The 23,099-nt window shown below is 28.1% G+C and overlaps 2 protein-coding genes across 8 annotated transcripts in view; one reads left to right on the forward strand and one right to left on the reverse strand.

The window, feature by feature from the left end:
• The window catches only part of LOC145183507 (uncharacterized), a 297,046-nt gene that overhangs the window by 120,640 nt on the left and 153,307 nt on the right, over positions 1–23,099 (forward strand). The gene's annotated exons all lie outside the window — the stretch shown is intronic.
• LOC149893978 (NACHT, LRR and PYD domains-containing protein 14-like) overlaps positions 942–23,099 on the reverse strand; it is a 165,682-nt gene continuing 143,524 nt past the window's right edge. For 3 of the 7 annotated variants that reach the window (XM_090076585.1, XM_090076581.1, XM_090076584.1), the window contains 3 exons: positions 12,895–12,948; positions 5,486–6,818; positions 942–2,411 (listed from right to left, as the gene is read on the reverse strand). In XM_090076585.1, the coding sequence (XP_089932711.1) occupies positions 5,632–6,816 (1,185 nt within the window). In that variant the 5' untranslated portion in view covers positions 6,817–6,818; positions 12,895–12,948 and the 3' untranslated portion in view covers positions 942–2,411; positions 5,486–5,631. Of the gene's footprint in view, positions 2,412–5,485; positions 6,819–12,894; positions 13,019–16,983; positions 17,616–20,600; positions 20,778–23,099 lie in introns of those variants that run through there. The other 4 variants (XM_090076578.1, XM_090076579.1, XM_090076577.1 and 1 more) reach the window with 3 other exon arrangements.

The following is a 23,099-nucleotide window of genomic DNA, read 5'->3' on the forward strand; positions in this document are numbered from 1 at the left end:
TTTTTTTTCTATGTGACTTCAGATGTTTCTTAAATCAAGTGTCGTTCTAGTCGTTATTGCGAAAACAGTCTTAAACTTAAAGTTTTAGACTGTTTTCGCAATAACGACCAGAAATTCAATTTTAACTGTTAAATGACTAAGAAGCACTAAACGGACTTAAAGATAAAATCAATTGTCTATACTAGAACCATGGCCGCCGAGAGGGGGGTGGGGTGGGGGTGGACGGGGAAGATTCCCGGGGCTCCGTGTGTGTACAAACAAATTTTTTAAAAAAAATTTTCAAAAGGTTTAATTAGTTTTGACTTTTAAAAGGTTTAATTAACTTTTATTTTTAATTTTCAATGCCCAAAGTACGCTTCTTTTGGTCCTGGGTATGTAATTAATCATAATGAGGGCCCCTTAAGAAAACTTCCCTGGGGCTCAAAATTTCTCTCGGCTGCTATGACTAGAACAACACTTGATTTAAGAAACATCTGCAGACACATGGAAAAAAAACGGTTGAGAAAATCAAGCAGATACTTTTTGGAGAACTTTATGAGAAGATTTTTAGAGAGAATCTGATGGGAAGATTTTATGAGAAAATCAAAGCGAATTTTTTGAGAAAGATTTTAAAAAGAGATTTTTGGAAAAAGAGAGAGAAGATTTCGAAATGAGAATAATTCTAAAGTAGAAAGATACTTTGGCCATGAGTCCAAGGGTGGCAAGAGAAAAATTTTAACTTTGATTACATATTATTATCGGTATTAACATTATCATCTATATTTGTAAAATTTTTTTATAAAAATGCCCTCACACTCTCTTCTCGCGCTATTCATAAGTCACCGCACTCACAAAAACCCGGTCCTCGCAATTGTCACCCCTTTCACAAAATCCCCTCACAGTTGTCAAAGATAAAATTGAAATGAAAAGTAAGTTTTAAATGAGATTGCATTAAAGAGAGATTTTTATTTTTGGATGTAACATTTAATGCCAAAATACTCGCTTTTTTTTTAATATGAAAAATATCTCAAAAAAATCTCATATTTACAAGTTCTGCAAAATATCTCAGTATTTACAAGTTCTGCAAAATACCTCAATATTTATATACTTGGCAAGATAAGCAAACAAACGCAATATTCAAGTAGGCGATGAAAAAAAGAAAAACTTTGCAAAAGGATTTGCGTAGATTTAGTAAGGTAAAATGATATTGTTCTCACCAGGTTTACTCTGTATTTTATGATGACGTCAGATAGACAGGTATTATTCGTGACGTAATTGCTGACGAATCATTGGACCGGCGCAGATCGCTCCCGAGTCGATTGACACTGTGAAGAGTTCTTAGAAATATCCGGGATCAAATTAAAACTCTAGAGTTTTTTCTGTTTCACACATTTGAAGATGGATTCAAAATCAAGTCTGGTATTGATGAGCTGAAGTTTACGTATTTATTTTCGAAAGTAACCTCATATGGTTAGGTTGCTGTGGCAATAATAATTTTTCATTTACTTCTAGTCACAGTAGATTTTGTGTATGAAGTTTTAGCATGTTAAAGCTGGTTAGCTAAGACCATTTGAGTCAAAAAAGATTTTGTCATGCATTAAGTTATAAACTAGTTAATTTTTAAGGCTAAATTTTATTTGAAATTTAAATCACAAGGCTTGGAACTTATAATCAAACGTTTATACTATAGGATTTTGGATAGAGATAGAAAAATCTATCTTTATCCAAAATTTTAAACTTTCTATCAGGGAGATCTTTTTACTTGGATATCACTGGCATTCAAATCATCTTTTTATAAGCTTCATTTGCCGAACGTTTGAAACATTTTTCATTTTCTTTGAAGTATCACATTTTAAATTTTCATGTTTCATTTTTAATTCAATTTAATTCAATTTCTAAAGAGTCAATTTCATAAAAATCTTTTCCACCATATTTGATCTCCAAAAACTCTATGTTGCGACATTCACGAATACAATCACAAATATCTTTGATGAAGTTTGTTTCTCTGTGAAGAGAAAGGAGTAATTGTTTACAAAGTTGAAACCAGGGAAAGAAATCTTTAAAGTCAATTAAAGAAACGTAACTGTCATCGATGGATATATTAACTTGTTCAACAGGATCGCTAGGTTTCCATCCCTTGATCATCAGTGGACAATAAAAGGTGATACAATGAACTTTTTTTGAGCACATAATGAACAATTGTCTTTCATTTTCAGATAAAATCTTTTTATGAACATATAAATAATCTAACTTCATTCCTGCATCAATAAATTTCTCAAAGAAATATTTTTGTAGGGTAACTTTCCATGGACTATTTATGTCGGATATTAAAAGCCACCAAGCTTTATTTTCAATCACTTGCTTCAATTGATTAGTGATAATGGTTTGTGCTTCAAAGAAACACTCGATATAGATATCTTTAAAAAAACAAACTAGAAAAAAAAACAAACTATGAAATGAACTATATAATTTATATAACTATATACAAAAAACTATAAAATGAACAAATTTAAATAAAAATATAAATACAAAGCATCTTTAATTATTAAAAACTTGCTATTCCATTTGCAGCAAATAGAAAAAAAAATTTTTAGAAAAAAAAAAAAATATTCTGAGGCTAATTGAATCTAGAAACTTTGCAGATCACTGCGGCACCATATACAAATTTATAACATAGTCAACTATATTCACACATTTTAAAATATATATTTTTAAAAGACAAGTTCAAATAATTTTAGATTAAATTCTCCTTTAAACATTTTTTTTTTGATACACTTTCATTTCAAGTCAGCAAACATCAATAGTGGTTGTACAAGTTTCAATAAAATGAAAAACCATTTAAGATTCTATATAAAACCAAAAACCAAAACCGTTTAAGATTCTAGATAAACAGATGACAAAAAAGATTCACTGAACCATTTCTATACTTCTACTAACGTATTTACAATAAGAATAAGTATCTATTAAGCTAGCTTACTTTTAAAAATCATTAAAATCAAATCTTCTATTTTAAATGGACTACCCCAATCAGCAAAAAAACTGACATAACACCCATTGTCTCTGTTAATAAGTCCACAGACTATTGGTATACAACTACGTAACCTTTTGTTGTCTGTCATTGCATAAATAGCAGCATAGAACTCCATTAAGGACAGGTGAACAAACTGGTATAAATAACCACTATCTGATTCAATTCTCTCAATGAAACCATACAGTTCATCAATTTTTACATCAGTCAATCAATACAATAATTCTTTAAGGAGAAAAAGCAATTTTACCTTCATTCAACAAATACCAAGAAATTTTACAAACATTTAAAATATATTCTTTGTAATTGGTATTTTCCATTATTTTATCAAATGTTTGATTACATTTATATATATGCTTTTTGAAAAAGTACAAAAAAATCCAACAATTTAAGTCAGTCATGGTGCTAAAAGAGTAATCACTTGTCTCTATGGGAACAGTGATAATTGTACACATTGCTAATAAACAGAAGGGAAAAGATGCCATAATTTCAGTAATCTGAGATGCTTTAAAAAACTTTTTCACATTTTCTTTTTGATCTTTAGTGGTGTTTTTCATTTTAAATCACTTCTCCAGCATTATTAAAAACCATCACTTGAATGGCTAACTAATTCTTTCAGTCTCGAACTTTGCCTTTAAAAGATATTATAGTTCTAACTCTACCTGCAACAGCACATTTATGCTAAAATATCTGCTAATGTTTTAACAATCGGATATTCACTAAGATTTTGGAAACTGTGATTCAATAATTCATTTAAATAAAAAAACTCATCCTGTCCATCTAATACAAACAATGTAGAAAAACAGGGATACATTTTAAAGACTTTTAAAACATTTTTGTAAAAATTATTCAATAACTCATTTATGCTAGCAATAATGGTATGCTCATTTATCCTCCTACATTGTAGTTTGATTAACAGAGAGAAACTCATTGACAGGTCCAAATATACCAATCAAATTGTGGAGGTTTTCGAATGATAGAGATTCAAATTATAGAAAGTTAAACATAAGAGTTTTTTAAGCACACTTTATGGTGACTTTACCTTTAGTCAAATTATGGAGGTTTTTGAATTAAGGAGATTCGAATTAGAGAGATTGTACTGTATTTCTATTTTTGTTTTTTTGTATTTGTTTTTTTGTTCAATTTTGTTTCAACTTTGTTCAATTGTTTTGACTAAATGAACTTTGAAATAAACAACAAGTGTGTTACTTTTAAAATGCTGCAATCTCTAAACTAAAAAAAAACAGTTTAATTCATTTGAAGAGAAATAAGTACAAATTAAAAAACCAAGCTGTAAAAAATATTTTTCAATAGTATCTGTAATTGCCATTAAAAATATTTTATTAGACATTTAAAATGTTTATTAAAAGCTTACTAAGTCTTAACTAAAAGTTGCAATAGGTTTAAGTCATTAATTCAATCAAATCTGAAAAAGTATGAAGTCAGTCTCCTCTAGAGCTACTTTATGCTTTTAGAAGCTACATAAAATATATTTGGGAGGTTCTTCCAGAAGTATTGAGCTGCAAAGAGATAAAAGTATTTGAAAGCTTTACATAATTACATAACTAAACATAAATTAAAAATTTTTAAATATTTTATAAAAACTTTTTAGATATTTAAATCAGACTTTTGTAGAGCAAAATTTCAAAAGTCAACTTCTTTGAATCTCAAACTGTTGATAATATTAAGACCCTGTTTACATAAAAACAAAAATATACATCAATAAAATACATATTGTATATATTGTATAAGAAACATCTTTTAAATATTGAATAAATTATCCTCCTTAAACTGTTGTTTTATTCTATTGTATATGTTAAAGATTAAAATTTTTTGGTAGCCATCCTTCTTTTGTTGTGTTGTTTTTTGTTGTTTTTCTTTCAGTTGATTGATATTTTTAACTTAATTAAGTCAGTCAACATATTTAAAAGTAATGCTAAAAAATTATTTATCTTGAATCAAATCTAAATGCACAAATTAAACAAAAACGTTTTACCTGTGAGATTTTTTGTTTTATTTTATCTTTGATATATGTGTTATTCAAGTTAATGAATTTTTTAATGTAACTTAACTTGACTATCTTTCTTAAGTTAAAACTATCAATCAACTGAAAAAAAAAAAACAACAAAAGAATGTAGTAACTAAAAATTAAGTTCAACTGCCAAAAAAATTGTATTTCTTGCTATATTAAATATTTGTGTACTCAAATAAATTTGGGCACAGTTCATAAAAAAGGGAATTCAAAGGGTATAAGCTCAAGTCAAGAGTTTATTTTTTTTGAGAAGAAACATGTATAGCTCTTTAATATCCAACTGTGAGGTGTATTTCAACAGAAATAACTGACCACTTAAGACCACTTAATCAAAAAAAACACTAAAATGAGGGAAAACAGCATAAAACTCATTATAACCATAATAAACTTATGATGAAAGCTCAAACAAAGTTGTAATGTTTCTTTAACATTTTAATTGAACTTACCAAGTACAGCATTAAGCAACATACTTTTTTCTTCATATGAATTCTTTAAGTTACCAAGTAATCTCACAAAACATCTTTTGTTTTCATTTGCTAGTCTGCAGATCATAGGCAAACAGCTATGCAACTTTTTGTTACTTATAATCTCGTCAGGACTCAAATAAATGTGTGCATGAACTGAAACACAAAACTCCATTAAGGTGAGCAAACTGATATTGATAACCCAGTTGTGATTCAACTCTTTCAATGAAACCCAGAAGTTCATTTTCAACTTCATCAAAGTCATTCACAATCCCTTTCATTTCATCTTGGAAAAAAATAATTTTACCTTGATTGAACAACTCCCATGCAACTTTACAAACTCTTAAAACATGTTGCTTGTCTCTCTCATTTTGAATTATTTTATGAACTGCTTCATTGGTTTTGCAAATGTGTTTTTGAAAAAAGTATAAAAAAATAGAGCAATACAACTCAGTCATAGTGTTGAAAGAATAAGAATCACTTTCAGCAATAATTGAACACATTGCTGATAAATAAAAAGGAACAGATGCCATTGCTTTAGCATTGTAAGACTCTTTAAGAACATTTTTAATGCATTCTTTTTTTTCACCAATATTTTCAACATACTCATTAATTCCATTTTCATTAAAACCCATTATTTGAATGTTTAACTTGTCTGCACATTCTGTTACTTTATCTTTGTATTGTGATATAGCTCCAACTCTTCCAGCAACAACACATTTGTGTTTTTGAGTATTCAATACTTCTGCTAATGCATTAATGATGGGCTGTTTGCTGGGATTAAGGAGATTATGCTTTATTAATTTATCTAAGTGAGCAAACTCATCCCACCCATCTATCACAAACAAAAGGGAAAAATTCTCACAAACATTGCACTCTTGAAAAATATCTTTGTAGAAAACTTTTAACAACTCATTTATGTTACATATATTTTGATATTGATTTAACTTTCTACATTCAAGATAAAAAACAAGATCTACATTTTTCCATAAGGTACCATTAGCCCAATCAAGTAAGCACTTCCTAAGCAAACAGGTTTTTCCTATACCAGCAATACCAGATATCAAGAGTAAGGATAATTCCTTTGAAAATACTTCATCAAACTCAATAGGCTTATACGTCATTTGTTTCTTAAGAAACAACTCTCGCTCAGCATTAAATACAGTATTTTTTTCCACTTCATCTTGATCAACTACAGTCAATTCAATGAACTTATTTAAAAGTTCAACTTTAGCTGGCGTTTTTAATAAGTGCACAATTTCATCCATTTTTCCATATGTTTTAAGATAAAAATTTTTCAGTGCATCACACATCTCTGAAAGAACAAAAAAAGAATTTTACTTTACATTTCCTTTTTGATTTTAATAAGTTTGTTTCAGAATAAATATAAAATAATAAACTGATCTTTTTTTTCAGAACTTAAAAGATTTTGAAAAAAAAGTTAATTTATGATTTTATACTTTTATTGAAAATCCATAGATAGTTTAAAATGGATTCCTAATACACGTTTATTTTAATAAATAACTGAGAATATTTTATTTAATTACCAGAGGTGACTTTTTTTTGCTATTTTATTTAATTGCTATCATTTTATATTTTGCATCTTGTTCTTATCTTTATTTGTTCATCTTTTATTTATATCTTACACTTATCTTTATTTGTTCATCTTTTATTTATTGAAGTTTGTTTCTAAAAAAACATTTTGATTTTGATTTTATTACATTTGATTTTATTTTTGATATTTGATTTTATTATTTTTATGCAGAATTCAAAAGATTCTGAAAAAAGTAAATTTATGATTTTATATTTGAAAATCCAAAAATATTTAAAGTTTAAAATATCAAATACACATTTACTTAATTCTCTACCTAATACACATTTATTTTAATAACTAACTGAGAATATTTACCTGAGGTAACATTTATATGAACTGCTATTATTTCATAGTTTGTATCTTGCTGTTATATTACCCTTACTTTTATTTATTTTTTCAACTTTTATTACTTTTTCTTACACTTACACCATCCTTATTCTTTTAAGTAAAAGGTATACAAGCAAAGTTATAACGATCAATGTCTCAATGACTCAAGTTTTACAAAAACCATTTCAAAAATAAAACAATACAAAAATTTCTTTCATAAAAAGTTTGGCTTTTATACTGTTATAATTATTAGAAAAAATTCTATTACTTTTTAAGTGCAGAATTATTTTACTTAAGTCCTGTAATTGTAGATTTGTTTATTGTTTATTACAGATTAATTATTGTTTATTACTAAATTTAAAAAAAATATTTTAAAATTACTTGATAAAATATGCAGTAGTAACAACATTAATAATGATGATAATAATAACAATAAAAAATTAATAATAAAACAATGATATAAATAATAATAACAAAGATAAAAATAAAATTGATAATAATAATAATAATAATAATAATAATAATAATAATAATAATAATAATAATAATAATAATAATAATAATAATAATAATAATAATAATAATAATAATAATAATAATAAAAATAATAATAATAAAAATAATAATAATAAAAATAATAATAATAATAATAATAGTAATAATAATAATAATAATAATAATAATAATAATAATAATAATAATAATAATAATAATAATAATAATAATAATAATAATAATAATAATAATAATAATAATAATAATAATAATAATAATAATAATAATAATAATAATAATAATAATAATAACAACAACACTAATAATAACAACAATAATGATAACAACAACAACAACATCAACAACAACAACAACATTAGCAACAACACAACAACAATAATTTTAACAAATAGAATAATAATCTGAAAACAAATATTTTTTTTAGTGATTAGAATTTTTTTTAATAATTATTTGTATGCAACATTAACAAATGCGTTTGTGTATATTATTCATTTATAATTGTTTCAACTATAGCATTGTTAAAACTGTCAATAAAAAAGCAACACTCAAATTATGCACTTTGAAAAATAATGAGAAATGGTAAAATGAAAACACTTTAACTTTAAAAATTAAGTCACTAAAAGTATTGTATCTATTACTTCATGAAAATCATGAAATACTGTTACTACAAAAAATATTGAGCTATAAGTTGAATCAGAGACAAAAACGAGATTTGAAAAGTTTAAAATATTGTAAAGTTGTAAAAGTTCTTCCTGAAAATGCTTTGTTAATAACAACCTAAGTTGTTATTAACAAAGCATTTTCAGGAAGTTTCAACTTTTTAATTGAACTGTGATGAGAACAAGTAACAGTTTTTAGTTTGTTTCAACTTTTCAATTGAACTGTGATGAGAACAAGTAACAGTAAGCTATGAAGATTAAAGTTTTACTAAATTTAAAAAGAAAGGTATTTTTATTACCCTTTAGCTGCATTTGATACAATCAACTTAATTTTAGTACTAGTAAAACTAAAGCATTTTCATTTGTAGCCTACAATCTCCATTTAAATCAATCTTAGGAACCAGGTAAGAATCAATTTCAATACTAGAAAAAAAAACCTAATGTACTGAACCTACAAACATTCATAAAATCAATATCACTGATGTCCAATTATAGTTAACTAAAGCTCTATGTTTTCATCTCTTGAATAAATTAAAAAAAGTAAATTTATTAAAATTAAAATAACCATGCAAATTAAAACTTTTTCCAAAAACATCTCTTGCAATAAAATTGCACTAAAATATGCATCCATGAAATAACCCACATCATTAAATAATCACCACTAACAGATGTGCTATCTTGGAAAGAAACTTAATATATTCAAAAATACCTTTATATATAAATTTTGGAATAAATAATATACACATTTATTAAAAATGTAAATAGATTTCATTTATTCAGTTTAATTATTCACATCAATTTTTTTAGACTCATTTAAAACTTTTTTTTGTAGTTTTTTTTGAAAGAGAATCAAGTTTTATTCCATTCTTACTAAAATAAGAAATTAATTTTGTCATTTTTGATAGAAACCTTCCCACCTTATGATGGAATGAACTTTTGTAAAATTTTAAATGTTAAACAGACTCTTAACATCTACTATGGTGTCTTAAAATAAGCAAGAAAACATTTTTTTTTGAAAAGTGTTGCACATACTCATTTTTTTAAATTTTTACATTAATTAATTGACATTTAGGGATCCTCAAAGGTTCATGAACTTCTTGCAAGCTAATGCCTTCTGAAACTTTCTACAAATCAGTGTCCTACTGTTGATTGTTTTTCACTGTTAGACAACTTTTTATCATTAGAATTCAAATATGTTTTTCTATTTATTATCTATCATCTTTACATCAATAGTCTACAAAACAACACAATTGTAGGGATAACAAACTCATCATTCTTTAAATGGTAATTTTTTAATTTTGTATTTAGACTAAGCTAATTTGTACAGCTGGGTAGTAATGCTGATGAGTTTTTCCTTAACCACTTTATAACTTTTTAACATTTTTAGGCATTTGCACGCTTTGTATGTATCACATAGTGCTAACCAAAATGCTGTTCATGTGTTTGAGTTGTTACATTTTATGCAATTAATAAATGCACAACATTTGCTAATCTTTATTTGATGCTAAGTTGATTTGTTCTGTAAGTAAGAGAAGATAAAAAACTGGCAATCCATCCAATTGCTGAGTTTATTTTCCAGTTACATCAGGCAACATCTCAGTGCACAACAGTTTTGCTGGCTTAGAATTCTTCCCTTATCTGTTTTGAAATTTCTGCCATTTTTGGTGAACTTTATTTTTTGAAAGTATTGTTGAAAATGTGCAGCAAGCTATTTTGTTAATCATAGATGCTAGTATCACTATTGATCTATAACCACTTGTATTTGATTAGATTTAAAACAGACGAACACAGTTATATGAATGTAATATTTAAGCAATGTAATCATAAAAACCAAACAAGCTATACACTGGTTCAATAATATATATGGGTTATGGATATAACAACAAATAACAATGTTAGAAACCAAGTAATAATTATTTTCAAATATTAAAAAACACAAAGGATGTTTACATGAAAAATGTCTGCGTAGTACCAGGTCACATGACAATTATATTTACACCAAATGCACAAAATGTCAAGTAAGTAAAGATAAAAATACTACATTGTAAAAAATCATGAATCTCGACAGCTTTTTATGACTTTAATATTATCTATGCTTGGAATTTTGATTCCTTTTACATCAATTCTGTTGTACAGTAGAATCAACTAGTCAAGAGACTTTCATTGCTTCTAAATAACCTATCATTAGAGAAACCTGTAATGCCTAAAATAATTTTAATTCAGGTATATTGAGCACAATTTGTACCACTTTTACAAAAACTTCATGACCTTTTGAGATGCCCAAAACGTTACTTTAAATCACTACAAATTTGCATGTAAGGAACAAAAAAAAAATTTCTGGGACACATTTGATAACTACAGTGTTATTAGGGTACTATAAATACATATATACTTAGGTAGCAAACTTTACATTTGATAGAACAAAATTTTCATGCTATCCCTAAGGTAAGTAAACATTCAAACTGTTTGTGTTAAAATAAGTTTAATATCTACATATGTTGAATGTCTTAACTATGTTGAAAAATATTGCTTGTTCTAAGGCTGGATTTATATTTTCACAAAACATATGCTATTTTAAAAAAACAATTCAAAAGACTTCTTTTTTAATGGGAAAGTTAATCATCTGTGAAATATGAAATTAAAAAAGAGAAAAACTTCTTTCTAGAGAAAAACTTAACTTCTTGAATAAGTTTATATTGAGAAGTTTTTTTAATTAGAGAAATTTGTTGTAAAATGGAGATGAGACTTAACTTTACTTTTATTTTTACACATTTTATAATTTCATTAAAAATAATTAAAACTAATCAATACTCTCCTCAAAGACAATAATTAAGTTTACTTTTGTTATAACTTATTTTCAAAATAAAATTTTATCATTAAAAATATATCTGATTTTAAGCTTAGTTTCTTTTTGTTTAAATCATAATCTCATGAAGAAGAGTTGGATCTTTACAAATTCATAAAGAATACACTCAACTGTTTTTCACTCATCATTATAACCTTTGTATTAAAAAACTGTATCTTTTTTTATAAAAAATTTCCTTAATTTTTTAAAAAAAGCTTGCACTAATTCAAATAGTTCTTCAGAAGTTGTATTTGCTGGTTGGGCTATTTCAAAATCAATGGAAAAAGATAATCCAATGAATGGTCTTTTTCCATTGATTTAGTTGGTTAAAATCAAATTACAAAAAGAACGTCTGAATATATTTATATTTGGTAATTGTCCATAGAAAAAACTTTTTGTTGAACACCACTTTTTCAACTGTTTGAATTTTCAACCTTCATAGAAGTCAATTTAACTTATTCCTATATTATCTATTTGTTATAGCATTATATAAGAAAATAAAAAGGCAATATAAAAGAACATTCTAGTAAGAGCTTCTAGTGCAGTTCATTTAATTATTTCACATAATATTTTGTTGTATTTTATAAACAATTATTTATGTTATGTTTTACATTTAAAAAATATTTGTTAATTCTTTGTTTTTTTACTTTAGTTATTAATAAAAATAATAAATACAATAAAAATATTAAAAAGACTACAAATAATAAAAATAACAGTAGCAATATTAATAAAAATAGTAATAACAACAACAACAGCAATAATAATAATAATAATAATAATAATAATAATAATAATAATAATAATAATAATAATAATAATAATAATAATAATAATAGTAATAATAATAATATAAAAAATAATAATAATAATAATAATGATAATAATAATAATAATAATAATAATAGTAATAATAATAATATAAAAAATAATAATAATAATAATAATAATAATAATAATAATCATGATGATGATGATGATAATAATAATAATAATAATAATAATAATAATAATAATAATAATAATAATAATAATAATAATAATAATAATAATAATAATAATAATAATAATAATAATAATAGTAATAATAATAATAATATAAATAATAATGATAATAATAAATAATAATAACATTATTAAAAATAGTAATAATAATATGAACAATAATGAAAATAACAATATTAATAAAAAAAAAAATTAAATAGTAACAGTATTAATAACAGAAAAACAAGAATAAAAATGATAGCAATAGTTATGACAAAAGTAATAACAATATTATCTTATGTTTAAAAATATTACAATGTGATCTATTAAAACTAAAAATATTATAATAGGAAATATTACAATATGATGATGATAATAGAATGATCTGATGTTTAAAAATATTTTAAAAATATTCAAACAATAAGATGTTGCATATTGCCAAATAACTTCTACACAGCTAATAACTTACGTTCTTTTTCTTCAATGGATGGCTTCAGGGGGTTTTCTTTCTCAAATGATTTATCTAAAAAGTGCATTATCAAAAATGAGCAAATTATTCAAAAATTTTGTTTGTGTAAAAATAGCCTCAACTTCTTTTATTGAAATAATAACCTCTTAACTCCAAAGGTTTTATCTATCAAATAAAGTAGATCAATACAATAAAAAATTAAATGGTAGTTATAACGCGACGATTATAATATTCTCAAGAGAGTAGTAAATTGATAATTAGTTATAATTTATAACATTCTTCCAATCAATAAATTAATTGTCCTCAAATCCAAACCTTTGGGGCGCTTTCCGATTTCGTTGAGAACGTCTGGGAAAAGGTTGTACTTCTGATAGAGTTTCCATTTCAGATACCCTATCAAACAAGTTTTCTCGGTCTGTACTTAATGGTTTATTTAATTGTGGGGTATGCTCAGAGTGAACGGAATCCTCTTTGTCGGCATTTTCAGGATTAGGATTAGGGAGTTTTTTATCTCCTTCTAATGGTGCTAAATCTTTAATTGATACAGTAGATTCTCGTCCGTTTGGGTATTTGATGTGGGCGTACTGTGGTTCTGCTTCTATTAATTGCACCTCTTCTACCAGGGGATCGTATTTACTAGATTGAAAGTGCTTCTTTACAAGTACTTTCCCTTGTTCTAATAACCAGGTTGGCATAGATTGTCCGTTCGTAGATCTCCGTGGAAAATTGCAGAACCTTTCGTGTGGTGTTGCATTTATTGCAGTACAGAGTAGAGAACGTATCGAATGTAAGGCATCTTGTAACACGATTTCCCAGTTTTCGACTGGTAGATTTTTCGATTTGAGGGCTAATGTTATTGATTTCCATATTATTCCGTTAAAGCGCTCTACTTGTCCGTTTCCTCTAGGGTTATAAGGTGTCGTTCTGCTCGTTGCAACGCCTCGAGTATGAAGGAAAGTACGTAGTTCCTCTGATGTTAGGGAGCTTCCTCTGTCAGAATGAACATAAGCAGGCATGCCAAATAACGAGAAAAGATTCTTAAAACACTTTATTACCGATGAGGAAGAAGTATCAGGGCAAGCAAAAGCAAATGGGAATCGTGAGTATTCATCAATAATTGTAAAGATGTAACGATTTTTAGTTGATGTTGGAAGTGGGCCTTTAAAATCTATGTTAAGGCGTTCGAATGGTTGGGTTGCTTTTATAAGATGAGTACTGGGTGGTTTGTAGAATCGAGGTTTCAGTTCGCAGCAGGTAATGCACTGGTTTACGACACTTTTAATCTCTTCTATAGAGTATGGTAAGTTTCGACAGCGGACAAAATGGTTCATTCTTGTGATGCCTGGGTGGCAGAGAGCATTATGAAGCTCCTCTAATTTTACTTTATTGTTACTAATATACGAACAAAGTGAGCCTTCATTGTTTGATAATTTTTGAGTCAGTAAAGCGGAGCACGAGGAACGTGTTAAACAATCAGCTGCTTGGTTATACTTTCCTGGTCGATACTGTATGTCGTAGCTGTAGCAACCAAGTTCAGTACGCCATCGCATAATTTTATCGTTTTTAATTTTGCCTCGATGGTTCTGATTGAACATATACGAAACAGCTTGTTGGTCGGTTACTAAGGTAAAATGGCGTCCGGTCAAATAATGTTTCCACTTCCGAAGAGCTTCTACAATCGCGTATGCTTCTTTTTCAATAGCCGGTTGGTGCGTTTCATGTTGGTTTAGAGATTTCGAGAAGAAGGCCACTGGCTGACCATTTTGGTTTAATGTTGCAGCCAACGAAAAGTCAGAGGCGTCCGTTTCGACAACAAATGGGATTGTTTCATCAATTGTTTTTACAACAGCATTTGCAATATCGTTCTTTAGTAGTTTAAAAGCGTCTGTAGCTTGTTGATTGAGTGGGAATGTTAGACACTGTAATAATGGACGAATTTTTTCAGAATAATTACGGATAAACTTTGAGTAATAGGAGAAGAGTCCTACAGTTCTTTGTAAAGCTTTACTATTTAGTGGTAAAGGTAAATTAAGTAGGGGTTGTAATCTTTCTGGGTCTGCCTTTATGTTGTTATGAGATACAACATAGCCAAGTAGATTTATTGAACTAACTGAAATTACACTTTTGGTGCTGTTAAAAGTAAGTTTGTTTTCCTTCGCTGCTTCGTATAACTTCTTTAAATTAGAATCGTGTTCAGCTTGAGTCATCCCTGCTACCGTAATATTATCTAGATACGCAAAGGTGTTTTTTAAAGAGTTCTCATTTATAAATTCGTCAATTTTCCGTTGGAAAACAGCAACGGCATTTGTTAGACCGAATGGCAAGCGAGTAAATTGATATAGTTTGCCATCAGCTTCAAATGCTGTATATGGCTTGTCTTCTGGTAGAAGTGGTATCTGATGATAGGCGCTAGTAAGATCAAGAGTACTGAAATAGTGGTATTTAGACAATTCGTTAATTTGGTCTTCTATTCTGGGTAGGGGATAGGCATCGAGGTAAGTGAACTTGTTTATAGTTTGGGAATAATCAACACACATTCGTTTTTTGTGTCGTTCATTTGTAGTGATTACAATTTGTGCCCTCCAAGGTGAGTTACTTGGTTCTATAATTTCGTCCTTTAATAATTTCTTAATTTCGGATTGAATAAACAGCTTATCAACGTAACTGAATCTTCGGGATTTAGTTGCAATCGGTCGACAGTCTTTGGAAAGATTTGCAAATAATGTTGCAGGTGATATTTGCGATTTCTTTAAGCTACAAACTGACAAAGGGGGTAATATTCCCCCAAAAGGGATTGTTATATTGCTATGCTGTTTCATAAAAGCTTGACCAAGGATAATATCAGCGCATAAGTTAGGTAAGATTGACAAGGTGATATTAGCATACTTTTGGTTTTGGAAAATCATATTTACCCTACAGTAGCCTTGAATTTTTGTACTGAGTGATGATAATGCCATCGATACACTGCCGCTACTTTTCGTATATGGGATTTGGTAATTATCTACTATGTATTTGTTGATAAAATTGTCCGAGCTTCCCGTATCTATTAAAGCAGAAAAGTTCCACCCATTTATTTCCACCTTCCGAATTGCGTACGAAAGGCAATTAGTTGTCCCAGCACTAATCATCGCTACTATATCATCGGATTCGGTAACAGCTAATGATTTGTTTGATTTACACACTTTTGCAAAGTGTCCTCGCTTTTGACATTTGTGACATGTGGTTTCTTGAGCAGGACAAGCACTGCGTGGATGGCGATTGTTTCCACAAAAGTAGCACAGTTTTGTGGACGGAGGTGAAGTTAACTGATTATTAGTGTATTTTCTTGCATTATGCATTGCATTGATTTGGGGTACGCTAGATTGGTACTGTTCCGAGTGCTTTTGAGCAAGTTCTAATGAGCGTGCTTGGTCGAATGCCGATGTTAGTGTGAGTGTCGTGTTTTCCAGTAGCCTTTGACGTATTATGCTTGAGTTTAAGCCAGTGATAAACGCATCTCTAATAGACTCATCACAATAAACATCGGCTGTTACTGCTTTGAAGTTGCAATCTTTTGCAAGAGTTCGGAGAGCTTGTATAAATTCGTCTAGTGTTTCCCCAGCTTGTTGCTTACGTGTTGCTAATTGATGCCGAGTAAATATTTCGTTTTTTGGTTTAATGTACAACAATTTGAGAACGTCGATCGCATTTTCAAAAGATAGTGAATCGGATATATATTCATAAACAGTTGGTGATACAAAGTTTATTAATATTCTTAGCTTTTCGTCAGATGTAGATTCTGAAGATAAGAAAAAATTTTCGAGAGTTTTAAACCAGTGAGTCCATTCTTTACCTGATGTTGAAGAATTTGGATTCGCGTCAAATTTTTCAGGACGTAGATATTTCTCCATAAAAATTACTTTTTTTTTTTTTTTTTTTTATTTTTTTTTTTTTTGATAGATAAATTGAAATAATAACCTCTTAACTCCAAAGGTTTTATCTATCAAATAAAGTAGATCAATACAATAAAAAATTAAATGGTAGTTATAACGCGACGATTATAATATTCTCAAGAGAGTAGTAAATTGATAATTAGTTATAATTTATAACATTTATAAAAAGCAAAATTCAGGAGAACAACAATTAAAAAACCTTTTTCACTGTGTTTATAAACTTCAGAGAATTTTCAGATTTAGAAGAAAAGAATAAAAAAAAAATAAAAAAATTTCTACAAATTATTTTACTTCAAATTTTTTAAAAAAATAAGTTTATTACTTGAGAACTTTTCTATCTCTCTTATCAAATCTAATCTTTTGATCTTTGTATATTGCTTTTGCTAAATCATCTAATGTAGGAAACTTTTGTTGGTTTTTCCAACAAAAGTTTCCTATATTAGATGTTTAGTTTTGTTGGATTATTAGTTTAGAAATTGGTTTTGTTGGATTTATAATGTTTAATGTACAATAATATTCAATAAAAAAATTTGAAAACTTAGTAAGTTCAAATCTTGACTCTGGACCAGGAAAGAAATGATACTAATAGTTGTTATAACTAGAGTTAACACTGAAGAGAAAGAGTAACTACCACAAAAAGTGACACCTGAGATTGAGAATAAACATTTTATAGACAGTTTCTTAAAGAACAAACCTGCCAAACTTTTTTTGAGAAAAAATGTAAAATTGATCTATAGAGTATTTTGATGAGAATATTCAAACATTTCTTAATGTTATTCAAACATTTCTTTGTGTTATTCAAACATTTCTTTTTGTTATTCAAACATTTTTATTTGTTATTTTAAGTTACTCATATATTTTTCAAATAATTTTCAAACAACTGAACTTTTCCACAAATCTTTTTTATGTTCACTTGTAAGCAATAAGCAACAATTAAGGAGAAAAGCAAGCACTTTATTTTAAGAAAAAAAAAGAAAAAGAAGTTCTAGCTTAACTTTAAACTTAATAAAAAAAAAGAAGCTCTTTTTATTGTAAATAGGTTATAATTTATAATATAAAAGTTAAAAATAATTTTTAAACTTCATATTTTAGTAATTCACAACAACTAGGCTTTTGTTAAAAACAATGGTTTCTTGCATTCATGTTAAAAAAAATTCTTGTCACTGAATGGTTAAAAAACATGAAGCATTCTGCTTGTTTTGAGCATTTTTATAAATAAAAAATATTCATTATTTTGTTCTCTGCTTCTTTTAATTTGCTTTTAAATTTCTTAACAGTATTTTAGCCTGCAACTAAAAAGAAGCTTGAAGTCACAAGATATAAATCATCAGGTCATCAGAATAAAAAAATTTTAAAATAAATAAAAAAGTAATCTGTAGGATTTACTTTTCATAATTTTTTGTTGTTTGTTAAGATTTGAAAATTAGATCATTTTCCTTAAATTCAGCGAGCATGTTTCCTCACATTCAGTGATAAAAAGATTGAAGACTAAAACACTGAACAGATTAATTGCCAAGCAATAGTATTGGCTATAAATTTGTTCAAAATTGATCAAAATTAATCTTCTTCAAACTGAAATTTTAACATTTGTTCACATAAAAGGCTACTAGGAAAAAATCAGGTTTGTAAATGCTTTGAATTTAATTTAACTGAAGATAAATCAATCTTCTTTAATTTTTTAGTCAATACTTAAATGATTGGTAAAGAATTTTTATTTTTACTAAAGCAATTAACAAGGTATATAAAATATAATAATACATTTTACTGACTATAAGGGAATCATGTTACTGCAAAGTTTATGTGACCAAGACTTTTCAAGTTCAAGATAATGTTATATGAATGATTTTACTGAATGGTTTTACTGAAAAAAAAAATCATTGATTGCAACTAAATCAATAGAAACAAGTGGGAAATGTTGATTGTTTGAAAATATAAGTATAAGATATGTGTAAGTTATATGTATAAGCAAGAGGGGAATTGTTAGCTTTTCTTGATTACAGTTCTTCTTTACACTTCTTAAGGAAATATCGTTGTTTTCAAGCTGACTTTGCATTTTGTACTATACTTCGTAAGTCTAACAAATACAACATGATGTAACAAGAAGTTTAACAAAAAAAAAAGGTCTTCTATTGCACAACTGTTTTTTGTGATGAACTTCTTGTCGATTTATGTTGTATAAGTTAGCATGTCAAAGAGCATCAACATCCCTGAAACCAGGTGATTAGGATTGTTAACGAATTATTTAGACAAATAATAATTTAAAAAATATACAATTTTTATATTTCATCAATTTTTAAATTGTTAATATGAATTAAATTTGAATATTAGAAACATATTTCTTCTGGCATTAAGATTGATCTATTGACAAATAAAATAAAAAAATAAATAGAAAGAAATAATTTTCAAAATTAATCTTCTTCAAATGTTATTTTATTGCCAGATTATTAAAAACCCAGATTTTTATCTGAGATTTGAAGCATGCTCCGGAAGTAGCTTGGCCCTTTAGAAGTTTAATTTGCTTGTAACTTTGAAAAAAATATAAGATAGTTGAAACATTCACTTCTGATTTTTAAAATTGTAGGATTTGTCAATATATTAACATAGCCAGTTTATAATAATTATTTTGCGTAATTAGTTATTGATCATTTCATTTTATACATTATGGAATTCATTTTGAGAGTTCTGTCACATAAAAACAGAAGAAAAAAATTTTTTTTTTAAATTTGTATTTGCAAACATTAAAAACTCTCCATAAGTTTATCTGTAATTTTCTAAGCGAATTTCTCTTCAACTGAAAAAAAATTTAACTTATGCAACCTCCATTTTTGTTTTGCAATATAAGGAAGTATGTTAATAAACTAACACTGTTCAAATCAACTTTTTTAAGGGAAGATTATATCTTAATATCTTAAAATTTAAGTTAGAAACAAGGAGAGAACTTTAATCTTGTGTAAAACTTGTAATTAAACAGTTTTGATAAATTTTTATAAAATGCTTTTCATCATTTAAAATTCATAACTTAGAAAGAAATGTGATCAAAATTTAATGTAAAAAGTTAGGTTACAAGTGAGAACTTGCTGGTGACATGTAAGGGTCAGTAACATCATCTAGTTTATTATTACTTCCTTGTGTGTCAATAGTGCTTTGTTCATCAATTGTTTTAACTCGAATGTTACACATTGAGCCTAGTGTGTCAAAAGCGAGTGCATTTTGTAAAAAAATATAATTTTGATATTTTTAAATGACTTTTTACATATGATTTGAGTAAATATACTGTAACCTACTTGAAAAAATTTTAAGTTTAGAGCGCATCTTTTCACATAACAAAATTTTTATTTCATTTGAAAAAGTTTTTTGAGCATGAACTTAGTTTTTTTTTTAAAAAAATAAAAACCTAAAGCAACTTTATGAAAACTTTTGTAAATCTATTATGAAGACCTTTATAAATTTTTTATAATGACTTTTATAAATATTTTCTAGATTGCTATCAGAAGCTGTCTTATAAATGAACTGAAGTTGTTTTCTGGTCTGTATATTAGTAAATCAGTTGTAAGTTGCTTAATTTTAAATGACAAATTGTTTTGTTAACTTTTTTGCCTTTTAAATGTTCAAAGTTGAAAAACGTTTAAATGTGCAATAATTAATAAATAATAACACAAAAAATGAATCTTAGAAGAACAAATTTAATTAAGTCAAGCCCTGTTTGGGAAAACCTTCTCAAATCAGTAACCTTCCAGTCCAGCAAAAAGTAATAGTTGATAACTAGATGCCTACCTATTTGACAGCTTATCTTTCTCAAGCAAAGGAATGCAAACAGTATGAAGCCTTGCCTTGCACTGTGCTGACAATTTTGATCACTTCCAAAATTCCTGCGGTCATGTGATACTTAAGTGACAGGCTGGATCGCGCGCACTCATTTACTTATACCGAAACAGTGATGTTGTGTCTAGGCTATAAAAAGTGAAATCGAAAGCTTATTCTCTCCTAATATTTTCTCACATAACTTTACAGCTAGATATATTCCGAAAAATTCTAAGTTGGGAAAATTTTTTGTTACAAACAAGATTCACATGTTGTAAAAAAAACCTCAAAATAGTAGATTTAAAATGAGGGTTTGACGTCAGTGACCCGAGCGGTCCATTGGCTTTAAGCCTCCATTTTACATCTACTACCTAAAAATCGTATTTGAGTTATTTTTAATATATCATTGGTACATATATGTACCAATGATATATTAAAAATAACTCAATGATATATTTCACATGCAATGAAACTGGTCAATATATTGACCAGTTTCAATGCATGTGAAAAAATTAGAGCTAGGATAAAATTAGAAATACAAAGTTGTTGGGCCCGAAAGAACTATTATGAGTAATTCAAATTGCTCACTAACATCTGTAGTAATTGCTATATTAACTAACAGTTAATATAGCAATTACTACAGATTTAGTGGTATGGTTTTCATAAGCTTTACATTCATGCAAGCAGCGGGCATTTTTTAACATTTATGCACATTCTCACATCTTGTGTCACCCCTTATCTCCCCCCAATAAGTGTTTACTGTGTAAGTACTTGTGCCCCGCACCCGCGCTCTCTAACTGATAAACCATGAAGAGGATTTGTTTGTAAAGAGCCAACCACCAGATCGGATTCTTATCAAGAAATACCTCCAAAGCAGCAGCAGGTTCAAACCAAAGCGTTAGCGTTGGTTTCCGATTTATGAGGTAATGATCATAGGCTCTAGTTGTAACACCATCGTCTGCGATCTTCGTTTATGTGTCAAGAGGGCTAAAGCCGGTCTTGTTCTGCTCATAGACTACTAAGTGAAGGCCGTGGCTCTTTAAAACTACCTGTTTTTGCTTAAACTCTTTGCGCTCGAGAATATGCTTGAACTTATAATGGCGCAAATCCTTTTTGACCTTTGCTCGTTGAACACACTTGGCCTTGAGTTTGCTGGTACAACTGGCCTTCTGAATCGAGTACATTTTTGGTCAAAAAGCAACAGACTCAGCAATGAGTTAGTTGTTACATTCATTTTTGAATTGAAATCTTGTTTTCTGTGTTACAATATGGACTATCAGTGCGTCTGTATATCTTTGTAGACATCTTCAGTCTCAACCTGGAACAACAAGCTGTTGGTATCGGTTGTATCACAACTAGTGAACGGAAACTTTCGGCTTCGGCCGAAATTTCGGCCGAAGTTTCGGCCGAAGCCGAAGCCGAAATTTCTGCGTCAGCAATTTTTTACTTTTCCTGTTTCGGCCGAAATTTCGGTTCAAACCACAACCGAAATGAACCGAAACTTTTATAAGATTTTTTCTAGATAACTTTTTTTTAATTTAGAGTGGGATCATGACGATTTCCTAATTTTAATCGTTTGTTAGTAAATCAATTTTTAATTATAACAATTGTAGAAATTTTAATTGAAGTCACGTTACATAATTGATTCAAGTTACTATTCTCAAATCATTCTTTAAATAAGTTAACATTTAAGTTAAGTAACCAAAATCAATAATTTAATCAAAGTTTCTCAGTGCTAAATTTTACAATGGAAAATAATCGAAAGAAAAGCTATTTGTGGAATCATTTTACCGTAACAGCCAGTGATTCCAAATACGCAACTTGCAACATCTGCAATTTGAAAATATCTCGTGGATCCCACAATCCAAAACTTCAATCACTTAGCGGACTTTCATCACATTTAAGAAGTCGGCATCCACAGCTTACTCTAAAAAATCTCCTAACTGAAAAAGCAATACTCACAACTACCGACAATCCTAAAAATATACCAACTTCAGATCAGCTTGAGCCTCTTACAATTAAAAAAAGAACAATACCTTTATTTGACATCAGATCAAAACGCCAGAGGACTGAGATGCTGCAATTTACAATGCCTGGCTGGGTTGACAATATCTCAAAAATTGATTCAAATTCCGAAGAAGGTCTTAAGTTTCATAGATCTATATTTGAAATGATTATCCTCGACTTACAGCCTTGGTCAATTGTGAATAATCCGGGATTTTTACTCCATCATGCAGTTTTTACACCACACTTTGACATTGGAAGTGAGAAATACTACCGAAGCATGCTCAATCCAGCCTATGAAAAGATTAAGCTTGCAGCGAAAGTTATCCTTAACGAAAAAAATGCTGAAACTATCTCCATCTCTCTGGACGCTTGGTCATCCTTTCATCATAAGTACTTGGGCATGATGGCACACTTCATTTCAGACAAATGGGAGCGGATCAAGTTCTGCCTGTCATGTTCCAAGTT

Source organism: Hydra viridissima, unplaced genomic scaffold (genome assembly GCF_058129835.1).
Source record: "Hydra viridissima isolate aposymbiotic clone 2 unplaced genomic scaffold, HvirCarnegie_v1 scaffold_1, whole genome shotgun sequence".
NCBI classification, from domain to species: domain Eukaryota; kingdom Metazoa; phylum Cnidaria; class Hydrozoa; order Anthoathecata; family Hydridae; genus Hydra; species Hydra viridissima.